The sequence below is a fragment of the Chiloscyllium plagiosum genome, unplaced genomic scaffold (genome assembly GCF_037043375.1).
Source record: "Chiloscyllium plagiosum isolate Xiang-an unplaced genomic scaffold, Cpla_swu_hap1 HiC_scaffold_4, whole genome shotgun sequence".
NCBI classification, from domain to species: Eukaryota; Metazoa; Chordata; class Chondrichthyes; order Orectolobiformes; family Hemiscylliidae; genus Chiloscyllium; species Chiloscyllium plagiosum.
Genome location: NW_028270142.1, coordinates 57,922,066 through 57,936,436, shown reverse-complemented (window position 1 = coordinate 57,936,436; position 14,371 = coordinate 57,922,066). Strand labels below are relative to the sequence as shown.

Sequence of the window (14,371 nt, the reverse complement as noted above, 5' to 3'; positions counted from 1 at the left end):
AATTTTAGACTCTATTAGGAACTTTGCAAACAAAGGCTGTTATGGTCTTATAGGGATATGCTGCTTGATGCAGTCTGCCAATCTTTGGGATCTACTTAATTTATTGCTGCTTATTGATACATTATATGAAAAATTAAAAGGATGTATTGAATGTGCACAGATGATATTGCTTCAGTATTAACTAACTATCTAGTATGGAAATGTTAAAGCATTTTGTCCTTCTACTATGCATACTATGAAACCTATAAGTGCCTGTAAAGTTTAAATCAATTTTTGTGCTGATATGCATGTATATTAAGCATCAAAGGCAAACACATATCGGGTTTTTGATTTAGAATTTGTCCATCAGTAAGCAGTCAAAGTAGCAGTCCCTAGGAAGTGCACAGAACTGCAATGTTTTGTTAGTCAAAATGATGTATGAAAAATGTAAATACAGTAATACAGAACTTCTTAGCTTGAGGTTATGAATTGTATGCTAGAACAATGAAGTAATTTTTCTTGTATCTTCTAGAGTTTTGTTTTAAGAACATTTAGTGCAGTTGAAAATTTATTCAATTACCGTTCACAATGAGTAATTTAACCAGAGATTAAAGGTCACTAATTTGAGATCATTTTAGCATTATTTCTAACTGTTCTAAACCAGGCTATTGATTAAAAGAAAGTGTATAATGTTTTTGAGTATGGTAGAGAACGTCTATCGTATTTTTTTTCATGGCCACATTATGAAGACTATACTGTATTAAGCCATGAGTATTCCAGAAAACTGAATTAGGTAAAGTTTGAAGTGAAAAATGTTAAGTGAACAATGTGGAACAGTTTCAAGTAGTTTTGAATGTCAGCTGATGTGAATTAAACAACTTCAATATGGTGTAGTAGTGCCACTACCCCTCAACCAGGAGGCCTGGTTGAAATCTCAACAACCACAGAAGTTTAGTAGTGTCTTTACTCTGTTTTGAAGGCTAAGTTCAAGCCCCACCTGTTCCATTGAATCTCTGAACAGGTAGATTAGAAAATAACTATAAGCATAGATTTAGCCACTAGTTTTGTGTTCAGCATGCACTTGCTCCAGAAGTGTCATACATCTCTGAATAGGTTAATTGAGAAAACATTTATAAACCTGGATTGAACAGATCAACAACAATAATTAAAAAGCAGAACGAACTGCGGACACTTGAAATCGGAAACAAAACATTGCTAGAAAAACTCAGGTCAAGTAGCACCTGTGGAGAGAAATCCGTTTGTTTCGGGTCAGTGACCCTTCATCAGAACTTCCTTTTCTTTCTACCAATTTGTTTTTGCAGCAATAATTATTTTAGATGTAATAATTCTCAGTTTTTCATCAATGTACACTGCACTTCATAAATGTATGAATTCTCCATGATACTTATTTGGAAACTTGTACTTGAGTGTAACTTGAGTAGTTTAGGGCAAGACGATGGCCTAATGGTATTATGGCTAGACTACTAATCCAGAAACTTGGCTAACCTCCTGGGGACCGGGGTTTAAATCCCACTATGGCAGATGCTAGAATTTGAAATCAGTTTTTAAAGTCTGGAATCAAAAATCCACTGACTCTGAAATCATTGTCAATTGTCAAAAAAACCCATCTGGTTCACTAATGTCCATCTTCACCTGCTCAGGCCTACACGTGACTCCAGACCCACTGCAGTGTGGTAGGCAATTGAGTTAATCAGTTGTATCAATCACTACAAAATCTCAACAGTACGAAAGCTGACAGATCACCTGGCATTGACCTCGGCACTTATAAAGCCAGTGACAGAAACAGCAACTCTGCAAGGTTCTCCTTTGGGCACTAGTTCCAAAATTGGGAGAGCTATCTCCTAGTCTCGCCAAGTAATAGCCATATGATCTGTTAAATATGATCCTGTAAGTATGATTGTTCCAGACACCACTATCACCATCCCTGGATATATCCTGTCTTGTGGCAGGACACACAGCAGAAGTGGCAGCATAGTGGTATACAGTTGGGAGGGGGGTCACTCTGGAAGTCCTCAACATTGACTCCAATTACCATGAAGTCGCACAGCTTCACATAGGTAAGGAAACATCCTGATTACTGTGTATTGATCTCCCTTGGCTGATGAATCAGTATTCCTCCACATTAAACAACACTTCCAGAAAACACTGAGGGTGACCAGGGCACAGAATACCCCCTGGATGGGGGTGGGGGTTTCAATGTCCCCAACTACTGATTGAGCTGGTTAGGTGCTAAAGGACATACCTGCTAGACAGAGTCTGCAGCAGGTGGTGGGGGAACCAACAAGAGGGAAAAACCTTTGATCTTATCCTGACACATCTGTTGATTGTATTTGCATATGTCTGTGACAGTATCAGTAAGAGGGGTGACCACCACACAATCCTTCTGGAGAATAACTCTCGCTATTACTTTTGAGAATAATCTATATTGTCTTTTGTGGCACTATCACCATGATAGAATGGACTTTGAATAGATCCAGTACCTCAAGACTGGGCATCCACGAGACAATGTGGCAATCAACAGTAACAGATTGCAGCACAGCCTACAATTCATCGCCTGGCATATATTGACCATTACCATCCAGCCCAGAGTCAATGGAGAGTGCAGGAGGGCATGCCAGGAGCATCACCAGACATACCTAAAAATTAGGTGTCAATCTGGTGAAGCCACCAAGCAGGATTATTTGTGAGCCAAACAAAAGCAGCAAGTGAGAGCTAAGTGATCCCGCAACCAACAGATCTGATCTAAACTCTGCAGTGCTGTTCTCTCCAGTCATGAATGGTGGTGGTCAATTAAACAACTCTCAGTAGGTGAAGGTGGCTCCACAAATATCCCCATCCTCCATTATAGAAGAGCCCAGGACATCTGTGTAAAAGACAGAACTGAAACAATCTTCAGCTAGAAGTGTCGAGTGGATGATCCATTTCTGCCTCCTCCAGTAGTCCCCAGCATTAAATATCAGCCAGTTCAATTTTTTCGATGTGAAAACAAGAATTGGTTGGAGACACTGGATACTGCAAAGCTTTGAGGCCTGACAACATTCCGGCAATAGTACTGAAAACCTGTGCTCTAAAACATGCTGTTCACCGAGGCAAGCTCTTCAGGACAGATACAACACTGATATCTACCTGACAACATGGAAAATTACTAAGGTATGTCCTGTACATAAAAAGTAGGGCAAATCTAACTCTACCAGTTATGAGTCAACTCTTGATCATCCAGTGTGATGGAAAGTGTCCTCAACAGTGATATCAAGCAGCACCTGCTCTGCAATAACCTCTGATGCCCAGTTTGGGTTCTGCCAGGGCCACTCAACTCCTGACCTCATTACAGTGTTGGACCAAATGTGGACAAAATGCTCCATTCCTGAGGTGAGGTGAGTGTGGCAGCCCTTGACATCAAGGCTGCATTTGACTGAGTGTAGCATCAAGGATGCCCTAACAAAACTGGAATCAATGTGTATCGGTGGTCAACTTTACTGATTTGGAGTCATACCTGGCCTATAGGAAGATGGTCGTGGTTTTTGGAGATCAGACAGCTGAGCTCCAGGACATTTCCACAAGGGTTCTTTTGGTTGTATCCCAAGCCTGACCATCTTCTGCTTCATCAATGACCTTCCCTCCATTTTAAGGTCAGAAGTTGGGGTGTTCACTGATCGCAAATTAGTGCTGAACACTTAGCAGTGATTCCGATGCTGAAGCAGTCCATGTCCAAATGCACCAACATCTGGACAATATCCAGGCTTGGGCTGACAAGTGGCAAGTAACATTCATGCCACAAATCCAAAACTGTGACCATCACCAGTAAGAGACGATACAGTCACTGCCCCTTGGCATTCACTGGAGATGTTAAAGGGTTCATTTGTTCTGCTGACATGTTTTTTTTAAAAAAAAAAAAGAGCAAGGATGTCCCGGGGGGGGGGGGGGGGTGTTTTTCTGCCTTACAGGCAGGATGTGACAATCGTACTCACAATGCTGCAGCTTAAGGGATAAGCTAATTACTTTGATCTTGGGTGGCATGTGACTATGGGGGAGTGGTAGGGGGTTGTCTCGCGTGAATGACTGATGGAAACCAATGGTTCGCTTGTTCAGAGAGTCTCGCATGACCTGCTCCGCAAGCATAGTGATGTGTTAACTGATTCTCCAAAAGCTTGTACACTTGGAAATAAATAGTGGCTGTGCACAGAAATTGGCATTTTGCAGCTGCATCAAGGGTGTAAAAATCTCAAGAAGGGAGCCTAACATTACCATCACTGAATTCCTCCACTGATCAACATCCTGGTGGTTACCATTGGTCAGAAATTCAATTGGACTTGCTGGATAAACAGTGACAACACGAGCAGGCTAGGAATAGTATGGTGAGTAATTCACCTTGTGACTTCCCCAAAACCTGTCTATCATCTACAAGGCACAAGTCAGGAGTGGATGAGTGTAGTACCAACAACACTCAAGAAGCTTGACACTGTCCAGGACAAAGCAGTCCTCTTGATTGGCACAAGTATTGCCCCTGCCACCACCAAGGTGCAGTTTGCAGCAGTGTGTACTATCTACAAGATGCACTACAGCTGTTCATCAAAGATATATAGATATCACCACCTCAACCAATGACCCTTCCATCTAGAAGGATAAAGGCAGCAGATACATGGGAACACCATGTGCAAGTTCCCCTCTAAACCATTCACCATCTTGCCTTGAAAATATCACTGTTCCTTCATTGTCACTGGGTAAACAGCCTGGAATTCTCTCCCAAAAGGGCATTGTTGGATGACGTGCAGTAATTGGACTGCAGTGGTTCAAGAATGCAGCTCACATCCACCTTAAGAGCAGCTAGGATTGGGCAATAAATATTGGCTAACCAGTGACGCCAACATCCCACAAAATGAATTTAAAAACAAATGAAGCATCTCTTATGTACTATCTTACATATGCATTATGAATCTTGAATTTTGGTTTTTGTTTTATTTGTCATTCAACATTTCAGTTATGGCAGCTATAATAGTTATACTACCTAAATTATACTTGCTGGAAACATGCTAGATATTTATCAATCAAGCATCTACTACACACACTTTTTGCTGAAATCATTATCTGAGGTGGCTTGCGGACCCTTTATCTCATTTTTAGTTGCATATTCCCTAACAGTTGATCTTTTCATTTTGGGTTATGTGCTGGTGAGGGTCATGAACGGTTGAGGAAAGTTATCTGCGTGGCAACCAGCCCTCAAACTTTTGAACATAGAGTTATCCCAATACTTGGTATATTGCTTTACAGGAGTTGGCCTCTCCTTGCTCCATTGTCCACCCTTGCTGCTCGAGTTCATGTGTCCTTTGAAGTCTTAAATTTGAGTCTTTGACTCTTTGTCCTAACCCTCCCTATGGTCTGATTGCCCTGCTGTATTAGCAGTTACATTTAGAGCTGTGGCTCTCTGAACTATTTTTACCATGATTGTATATAAATTAATTATTCCTATCACTTACAAGTGAATGTTTCTAATAGCTGCACTCTGAAATATATACATTTGTAAATGTGAAAACATTTTGACACTGCTTCAAAGAGCATGTTTCGTTCAAAGATACTTGACTGACTATTGGAGTATGGCCTTGGTGAGTGCTTGCTTTTGCTTTCTGGGTGATTGGTTACCATGTTAAACAGAGTGCAGAGTTCGATTTAGGAACTTTTAATATAAGTATGACAGACTAAACATGCATAGTCTAAACATGATTTAACCATTTTATCATACATATAACGTTCAATCCTATTCCTAATGAAGTGTTCTCCAGTTCATTTTCTTAAAAATCCTTTAATTACATGATATTAACTGTTTTACTTCGGGTTTGTGTTACATATTACTGACGGGCAAAAAAAAGCTTACATCTAATCTTAGGTTTGGCTTGAAGCTAGATTCTGGGGTCGTCATGTCTAGTTCTGCATTTCCTGTCACTTGTTTGAAAAAGTCAAGACAGGAGCTTGGTAGGGATAAAAGTAAAGTAAAAATGTTAGTCAAAAGTATCATTTGTGAAATGTCTTCAAATTTTGCCAACTTTCATAATCCCTGCTGTTTCTTTGTGAAAGTGCTCTAAAGAGGGTAAACAAGCGCTAACATTTCTGGTTATGTTATGGATAGATTTAAACATTTTTCTCTTTATTGTTGACATCTGTCCAAAAACATTGTGATTTTCTCCCCCACCACCCCCCTTACATTTTCAAATTAATGGTTGTGTATTTCCCCACTTCATCTGTTTTTGGATTCTGACTTTAAGATCTGTAATTATGTTGCAAAGATAAACTAAAAGTAGAGGTTATTTTGGAAAAACTGATGTGATGGTTAACTACTTCAGTATAAGCAGTCTTGCAAGCATCCATTTGGAATGGGGAAAGACATTATTTAATTTGCAACAACTTCAGCATCAAACAATTGGAAAAAACACACGTCATTAAGTCTTTGCTTGAAAGATGGGAATTCTTTTTGTGGAGGTGGTTGACTTTTAGCGAGTTTTGAGAAGATTTGTAGCTTGGGTTTGCTCGCTGAGCTGGAAGTTTGTTTCAGACATTTAGTTACCCTATTAGGTAAAATCAGTGAATCTCCAGATCTAGCAGTGGTGGCATGGCCTGCTTTTTATTTATGTTTTAGGTTTCCTTAGGTTGGTGATGTAATTTTCTGTGGTGGCATCATTTCCTGTTCTTCGGGACTGGTAAATGGGATCCAAGTCAATGTGTGTGTTAGAGTTCCAGTTGGAATGCCATACTTCTAGAAACACTCGTGCGTGTCTCTGTTTGGCTTGCTCTAGGATGGGTGTGTTGTCCCAATTGAATTGGTGTCCTTCCTCATCTGTATGTAAGGATACAATCAATAAATGCATTTACTTGGATCCTAACACCCCCCCCCCCCCCCCACGAGTAAAAGAACAGGAAGGGGCGTGAAACACGTAGTGCTGGAAGGTTTGTTTTCAGACATTTAGAAATTTCTGGACAATTTCTGCTCCCTCAAATTTTCTTTGAAGGTCTGTTGTGGAATATTGATGAAAAGTAATTTCTGCTTTTGCTGTTTGAGCACAAGGTTTCTTGCAGAGAATGCAGACCAAAAACTTTTCCTTTATAGTCCAGAGGTGGAGTCTTGATTCAGTAGACATGGTAAGTTTTGACACATTAACTGAGTATTATTTCAAGCTTACCTGATTTAAAAGGCATTGGGTTCAGCTTTGTAAGCGTAATGATTGTAACAGTTGTTGTGTGTATGTTTGCTGAGCTGGAAATGTGGATTGCAGATGTTTTGTTCCCTTTCTAAGTAACATCCTCAGTGTTGTGGAGCCTCCTGTGAAGCACTGCTGAACTCTCAGTTGGAATTTGTGTGGTTTCATTCCCATTGTTTTGGATTGGCAGTTCCAGTTCTTTGCAGTGGTTGGTATATTGGGTCCAGGTCAACGTGTTTATTCGTGATGGAGTTCGTGAATGAGTTACCTGAGTATCTGCCATGTACGTGGTGGGTGCTGTTCCCACTTATGATGGTAGCAACTACGTTGATGACCTGACACTACTTGCAGAGGTTGCCTTTGCAGGGTTGTGTGGTGTTGTGCTCATTTTGTCCTGAAGGCTTGGTAGTTTGCCAACAGTCGTCTGTTTAATGTTTGGCAGTTGTTTTGAAGGCAAGAAATGGAGGCATAGGGAAGACCTTGGCGAGGTGCTCATAGTCATTGACGTGCCGAAAGCTGTGGAAAAACACAGCGTAGTTTTTCTGCTCTGGGAAAGTACTGGACATCAAAGGGTACTATATTGGTTGTACCCTGTCTGTTTTCTGAGGAAGCTGTTGTGATTTTTTGCCGTGGCACGTATGAACTGGCTATCAATGCGCTGAGCATCATATCCCATTTTTATGAGGGCATTCTTCAACACCTTCAGGTATCGTTGCATTCCTCCTAATCCGAGCAGATCCTGTGTATGTGCAGGGCCTGTCTATAGGGGATGGCTTCTTTAATAAGTTTTGGGTGGAAGCCAGAGAAGTGCAGCATTGAGGTTATCAGTGGACTTTTGGTAGTGAGGTACTGAGGTGTCTGTCCTTGAATGAGACTGATTCTAAAGAGTAGTCCATGGTAAGTCTGGTTGGATGAAACTTGTTGACATTGCTATGTAGTTGTTTGTGGTTCCTCACCATGAGTCCAAATGAAGAGAATGTCGTCAATGCATCAGGTGAATAGCAAGGGTTGGAGGTCCTGCTCAGTAAAGAAGTCTTGCTCGAACTTGCACATGGAAGTGTTAGCGTATTGGGCTGCAAATTTGGTCCCCTTGGCTGTTCTGTGTGTCGGGATGAAGAACTGGTTGTTGATGGAATAGGCATTGTGGTCGAGGATGAAGCGGATGAGTTGTAGGATAGTGTCCAGGAAATTGGCATACATTGATATTAAGTACTGTGACTGTTGTGGGGATGCTGGTGTAGGGTGCCGAAATGTCCATTGTGATAAGGAATGTTCCTGGTTTGTTTGGTCCATGGATGCTGCGTTTCTATAAGAAATCAGTGTGTCACGAGAGAACTGAATGTTCCTTGTACAATGGGTTTCAAGATGCCTTTGACATATAGCCAGAGAGGTTCTCATACAGGGTCCCATTGCCGAATACAATGGGGTGTCCAGTTGTGTTGGCTTTGTGTATCTTTGGAAGGCAGTAGATGTTCCCTGTGTGAGAAATATAGGAGAGGTGAGTGTATAGGATATTCTGAAGGACTGGATCAAATGTCTTGATCAATCTGTTGAGTTCACAGGTGTGTTATTTGGTCAGATTGGCAGGTAGTTGTCATCTGCCTGTTCAGTTATGTTTTTTGCAATAGGGCTTCTCTAGTCTGCATGATGATGGCTCCTCCTTTGCTGTCTTTGAAGACAATGTTGCAATTGGCCTTGAGCATGGATGGCATTGTGTTCTGCTTGGGTGATGATCTACATCTGAGTGCGACTGATGAGTGCTCCTTTGTCTTACAGTCTGTATGAGAAATTGATGGTGAAAATGGTCCTTTTGTCTTATGGTCTGTTTGAGGAATTAATGGTGAAAAATCTTCTGCCATTCAAGAAAATCTAGGCCAATAGATAGTTGATAAAGTAACAAACCAACTGGATTAATTATTTCTCTTGCTCTTTCCAATATGTCAGCCATGGCTCATATGGTTGCATTTTTGTCTCTGATGCAAAATATTGAGGGTTGAGCTTAAACCTCACTGTCAGAAGTGCTGTCTCCAGTGAAAGACTAAATGGATGTCTTGTGTCCTCAGCTGGGCATGAAAAATCCATGGCACAATCGCACAGGAGAGCCAAAGCATTACCTCCTGAGCTCCAGCCAATGCTAATCTCTCAACTAACATGAGCAAAGCATATGAGTATTGGATAGTATATTTTGGAGTTTGCTGTATATAAATTGGATGCTTTGTTGCTGTGTTTCAAAGTAGCTACATTGCAGCTACGGGTCATTCTGCTTTAACGCAACAGTTGTATTCTTCTGCAACCTCGTGCTACAGAAAATCGCACCGTGGAAAACTGATACAGAAAATTGTGGTGTAGAGGATTGCAAATAGAAAATCGGTACGTGCATTCAGTAGAAAGTTTGCATTATTCAAACACCATCCACAATTCATCAATCATGTTTATAGCCAATTCGTGCTGACAAAACATGCATTACAGCAGAACAACCTGTAATTTAGTAGTTCCTCAAAAGTTTTTTGGGATGTCTGGTGGTCCTGAAAGAAGTCAAAGCTTACATTTAAATTGAATCTTTCATGATCATTGGAGTTTTCAATAACTTGAAGTGCAGAGGCACTAGGTTATTGCAATTTTTTTTTTTTAAAAACTGTTGCTTCTGTATCTAATAACATTTTACTTTTTGAGGACAGTCTTAAGTACTCATGGTTTCATATAAATTCCTGTTTGGATTGAATTGGCAGGACATCTAATGATTTACTTGATATGGAGATGGAAAGTTATGGACTTAGAGGAAAGAAAACTTGCTGTAACCTGATTAGTTGAATATTCACAGCGCCAGAGACCCGGGTTCAATTCCCGCCTCATGTAACTGTGTGGAGTTTGCACATTCTCCCTGTGTCTGCGTGGGTTTCCTCAGAGTGCTCTGGTTTCCTCCCACAGTCCAAATGTGTGCAGGTTAGGTGAATTGGCCATGCTAAATTGCCCGTAGTGTTAGGTGAAGGGTTAAGTGTAGGAGAATGGGTCTGGGTGGGTTGCTCTTTGGAGGGTCGGTGTGGACTTGTTTGGCCGAAGGGCCTATTTCCACACTGTAAGTAATCTAATCGAATCTAAATGGGGATGGTCTGATTTAACAGAGGACCAAATGTTAATCTGGTTAGAACTAACTAATTTTTTTCTGCTTTTTTTCAGACTTTAGATTTGGATAAAAATGCACTACAAAAGGTAAAGAAATCGGCAAAATCAATAAACACTTCAGGTCAAGGTGAGTTTGATTTGCATTATTTATTTGTATCTTCAAAGTGGTACGTAATGCATTGTGTCCTAGTTAGGATAGGTAAATTGATTCCTTTCTATTTCTCATTTTCCCCACTAGTCACAACATTTTTCTAAGAAAGTGTTATCAATTTTTTATATGGCTATATAATTACCTGACCTGAAAGCTAGCATAACCCTTCCAATTCTGGGGGGATGAAATGAAGAACACTGTACTGCTGTCTTAAAAGTCCTTTGGCCAAGTTGTTACATTTGTGAAAAATAATTATTCAGATTATTGAAATGTTGGCCTTTAGTCAGAATCTGATGTCAAGATATCTAATGATTTGCTAGATGTCTAATGAACATGCAAACTGTGTCACCTATGGCTGGCTGATTTATTTTTCACTGGTTAGTGGTGGTGGATTCCAAATTTGCCTTTTGACAGCGTTTGGGTTGCAGCAATAGAGACTTCTCCTGTAGGAATCCTCCGCTTCGTGAATGAGTCTTCCAATGAGTTTTCAACACAGACTTTGGGCAGAGTTTTGCAGAAAGAGAACTGGTAGGACAAAAAATAATTCTCAAGCAAATTTGAGTTCAAATCCATTAGATTTATTACATTCAAAAATCTCTCTGCACTCGGTGACTTATGTTGAGCAGTTTGTGTTTTTTGCCAATGCAATATTTCTCCCTGCTGCAGTTGCTGTCTTTGCAAAGTGCTCTTTCTGACAAGTTCCAAGGTGTGTGAAATATCTAAGTTAGTGATACTCCAAATTAATATTTCAAATGACAAAAACTTCAGACAGCCAAATTTATGAAAATTTATAACTCCATTTACAAGATGATGAATTGAAGTACATTGTTCATTAGTTAGTTTGTTTTCATATTGGTGAAGTTTGTCACTATTTCATCAAGCAAACTCAGTACACTAGCTTCTTAAATCTTTCTTTTAAAACGACATTGCTAGAAAAAATTAGCCAGTTATTATCAATTTTTGTCAGTGAAGGTTGCTGTTTCCCATAAAAATTATGCAGATATTAGAAATTGTTTGCTTGCGCATTCTGTGAGCATTTGAAAGAAAGGACAAATGGTAGTAACCCATGGGTACAAAAAGCCTGCTTTGCCATTCACTACCATCATGGGTTACTTTGTACTTCAACACCATTTTGCAGCTGTTCCTTATTGGTTAATTTTTTGAGATCAGGAATGTGTTCCCTTCAATCTTGAGAACACAATGTAGAGCAGAAGTAGGCAATCCAAACGCACACCCACACCTCCCCCCTCATCTCCCTCCAAGGCCTCAATGGATCCTTCCATATCTGTCGCAAATTCACCTGCACCTCCACACACGCACCATTTACTGTATCCGCTGCACCTGATGTGGTCTCCTCTACATTGGGGAGACTGGCTGCCTACTTGCGGAACGTTTCAGGGAACACCTCTGGGGGACACGCACCAACCAACCCAACCGCCCTGTGGCTGAACACGTTAACTCCCCCTCCCAATCCGCCAAGGACATGGAGGTCCTTGGCCACCTCCGTTGGCAGACCATGGCAACATGACACCTGGAGGAAGAGCGCCTCATCTTCTGCCTAGGAACCCTCCAATCACAAGGGATGAATGTAGATTTCTCCAGCTTCCTCCTCTTCCTCTCCCCCTCAAACCTTATCTCAGTCCCAACTCCCGGATTCAGCACCAGCCTCAAACTGCAATTATCTTCCTGACCTCTCCGCCCCCACCCCCTTTCTGACCTATCGCCCTCACCTCCTTCCACCTATTGTATTCCCAGCACCCCTCTCCCAAATTCCGCTCCCCCCCACTTTTATCTCCGCCCGCTTGGCACACCAGCCTCATTCCTGAAGAAGGGCTTATACCCGAAGCATCGATTCTCCTGCTCCTCGGATGCGCCTGGCTTGCTGCGCTTTTCCAGCACCACACTTTTCAACTCTGGTCTCCAGCATCTGCAGTCCTCACTGTCTCCTAATCCATCCTTCAAGCCTATTTAGCCATTTTGTATGATCAGTTGATCTCTTCTCAGCCTCAATTCCACTTTATTACCCACTCTTGATACCCTTCAACCCATCACAATTAAACGTGTCTCTCTCTATTTCCTCCTCAAATGTACTTACTATCCCAGCAATTGCACTCTGGGTAGTGAATGCCACAGATTCACAACCCTTTGTGACATGTAAGTTCCCCTGTTTTAAATATGCCATCCCTTTATTTTGGGGGGAAAAACCCTCATTCCAGATTACTCCATATGAGGAAACATTCTACATCTACTTTGTCAGTTCACTTTAGCATCTTGTGTACCTCAATTAGATCCCCTCTCATTTTCTAAATCCTAGAACATATAAGCCTAAACTGCTCAATTTCTATTCTTAGGATGAAACCATCCTCTGGAATAATTTGAACCTTCTCTGAACTGCTTCCAAGACAACTACATTTCCCTCTTTCCCCTCTCTCTCCATCTATTCTCTCTTCTCTCCCCCAACCCCCTCCCCCCTCAAGAGGACTAAACAATGCATTTGCCTACCTTTTCATTGCTTGCTGTACCTGCTTGCTAATTTTGTGATTGTTACACAAGGGCACTCAGATCGCTCTGCACTAAAGCACACTGACGTTTCTCTCCATTTAGATAATTTTCCTTTCTATTCCTATGACCAAAATGGGTAACCTCTTGCTTATCCACATTAAACTTCATCTGCCACACCTATCCATGTCCACTTGTAAATTTCTTATTTGATTGCAGGTTACTTTTCCATCTATGTTACTGTCATTTGCAAACTACTTTTTCCTATCATCAATGTGGATTGGCAATAGCTGGGGCTCGAGGACTGTCCCTTCCATTAGTTACAACTTGCCAATCAAAAAAATCTCATTTATCTCAACACTCTGCTGTTTGTTAGTTAGCCAGTCCTTGGTCCAAGCAAAGAAATTACCCAGACATCATGTGATCATCTTGTGTATTAATCTTTTTATGCAGCTATATTTGAAGTATCCACAACCTTCCAACATAAAGAATTTCAAAGATTCACAAATTAACAAATTTTTCATCTTCACTTATTCCTGATTGACTTTTATTGTCTGCTTGTCAGTATACTATCTCAGTATGCTCTATTTTGAAGTTTTGAAAAGTGTGGTACTGGAAAAGCACAACAGGTCAGGATCTGAGGAGCCGGAGAGTTGACATTATGAGCATAATCTGCTGTGCTTTTCCAGCGCGCCACTTGTTGACTTAAAATCTATTGGCTGAATAGTGAGAGGATGTTGAATTTGCTGAAGTTCGTAGCTTGCATCACAATAAGATTCAAAACTTAATGGAAAGTTAATACGACCCCACAAAGTCTATAAAACCTTTTTAAACTGTTTAACCTTGCTTTCAATTTTTGAATTGTGAAGTTTGGAGAGGATCTCTTACTTTGCAACTGTAGCAATCTATTCCCGATATCCTGTTACTGAAGATTAGCTGTCTTGTCTACCTTGTATGATCTGTCCATTTCTCATGATAGCTTAAGTGTGAATATCTATGTTACACTGAGTAGAGTTTACCCTTGTGATTTTGGTTGAATGAAACTGTTTCTGTTGTATTTAAAGAGTTTTTTGTTTTGCTGTTGCAATGGCGCCTTTAAAGTTGTGGGTATACTGGAAAGTTGTTGGTTTAAGTTCCATAAAAATTTTAACAAAACACAATTTCTTAATCTGCATGCAATGAGAAACTTTACTTCTGTGAAAAATGAAGTCTGGTTTCATTTCAGTTGAATTTTGTTTCATATAAACAAATGAAGATATTCTCTAAGTTTAACATTAGATTGCACTAATGCAATTTATGGGAGTTTCTTAGAGTTTCAGTTAAACCAAAAAATGTTAGTTTATCCACACCAGTTCAATCTGCCCAGTTAGCACCCCATCAATCTACTCTTGATCACCAGTGTGATTGAAGG

General features: G+C 40.6%; 1 protein-coding gene across 3 annotated transcripts in view; it reads left to right on the top strand.

Annotated features, from left to right (window-relative positions):
• LOC122549488 (arf-GAP with SH3 domain, ANK repeat and PH domain-containing protein 1-like) overlaps positions 1 to 14,371 on the top strand; it is a 365,329-nt gene that overhangs the window by 115,654 nt on the left and 235,304 nt on the right. For all 3 annotated transcript variants that reach the window (XM_087986272.1, XM_087986271.1, XM_087986270.1), the window contains one exon: positions 10,365 to 10,437. In XM_087986272.1, the coding sequence (XP_087842398.1) occupies positions 10,365 to 10,437 (73 nt within the window). The remainder of the gene's footprint in view (positions 1 to 10,364; positions 10,438 to 14,371) is intronic.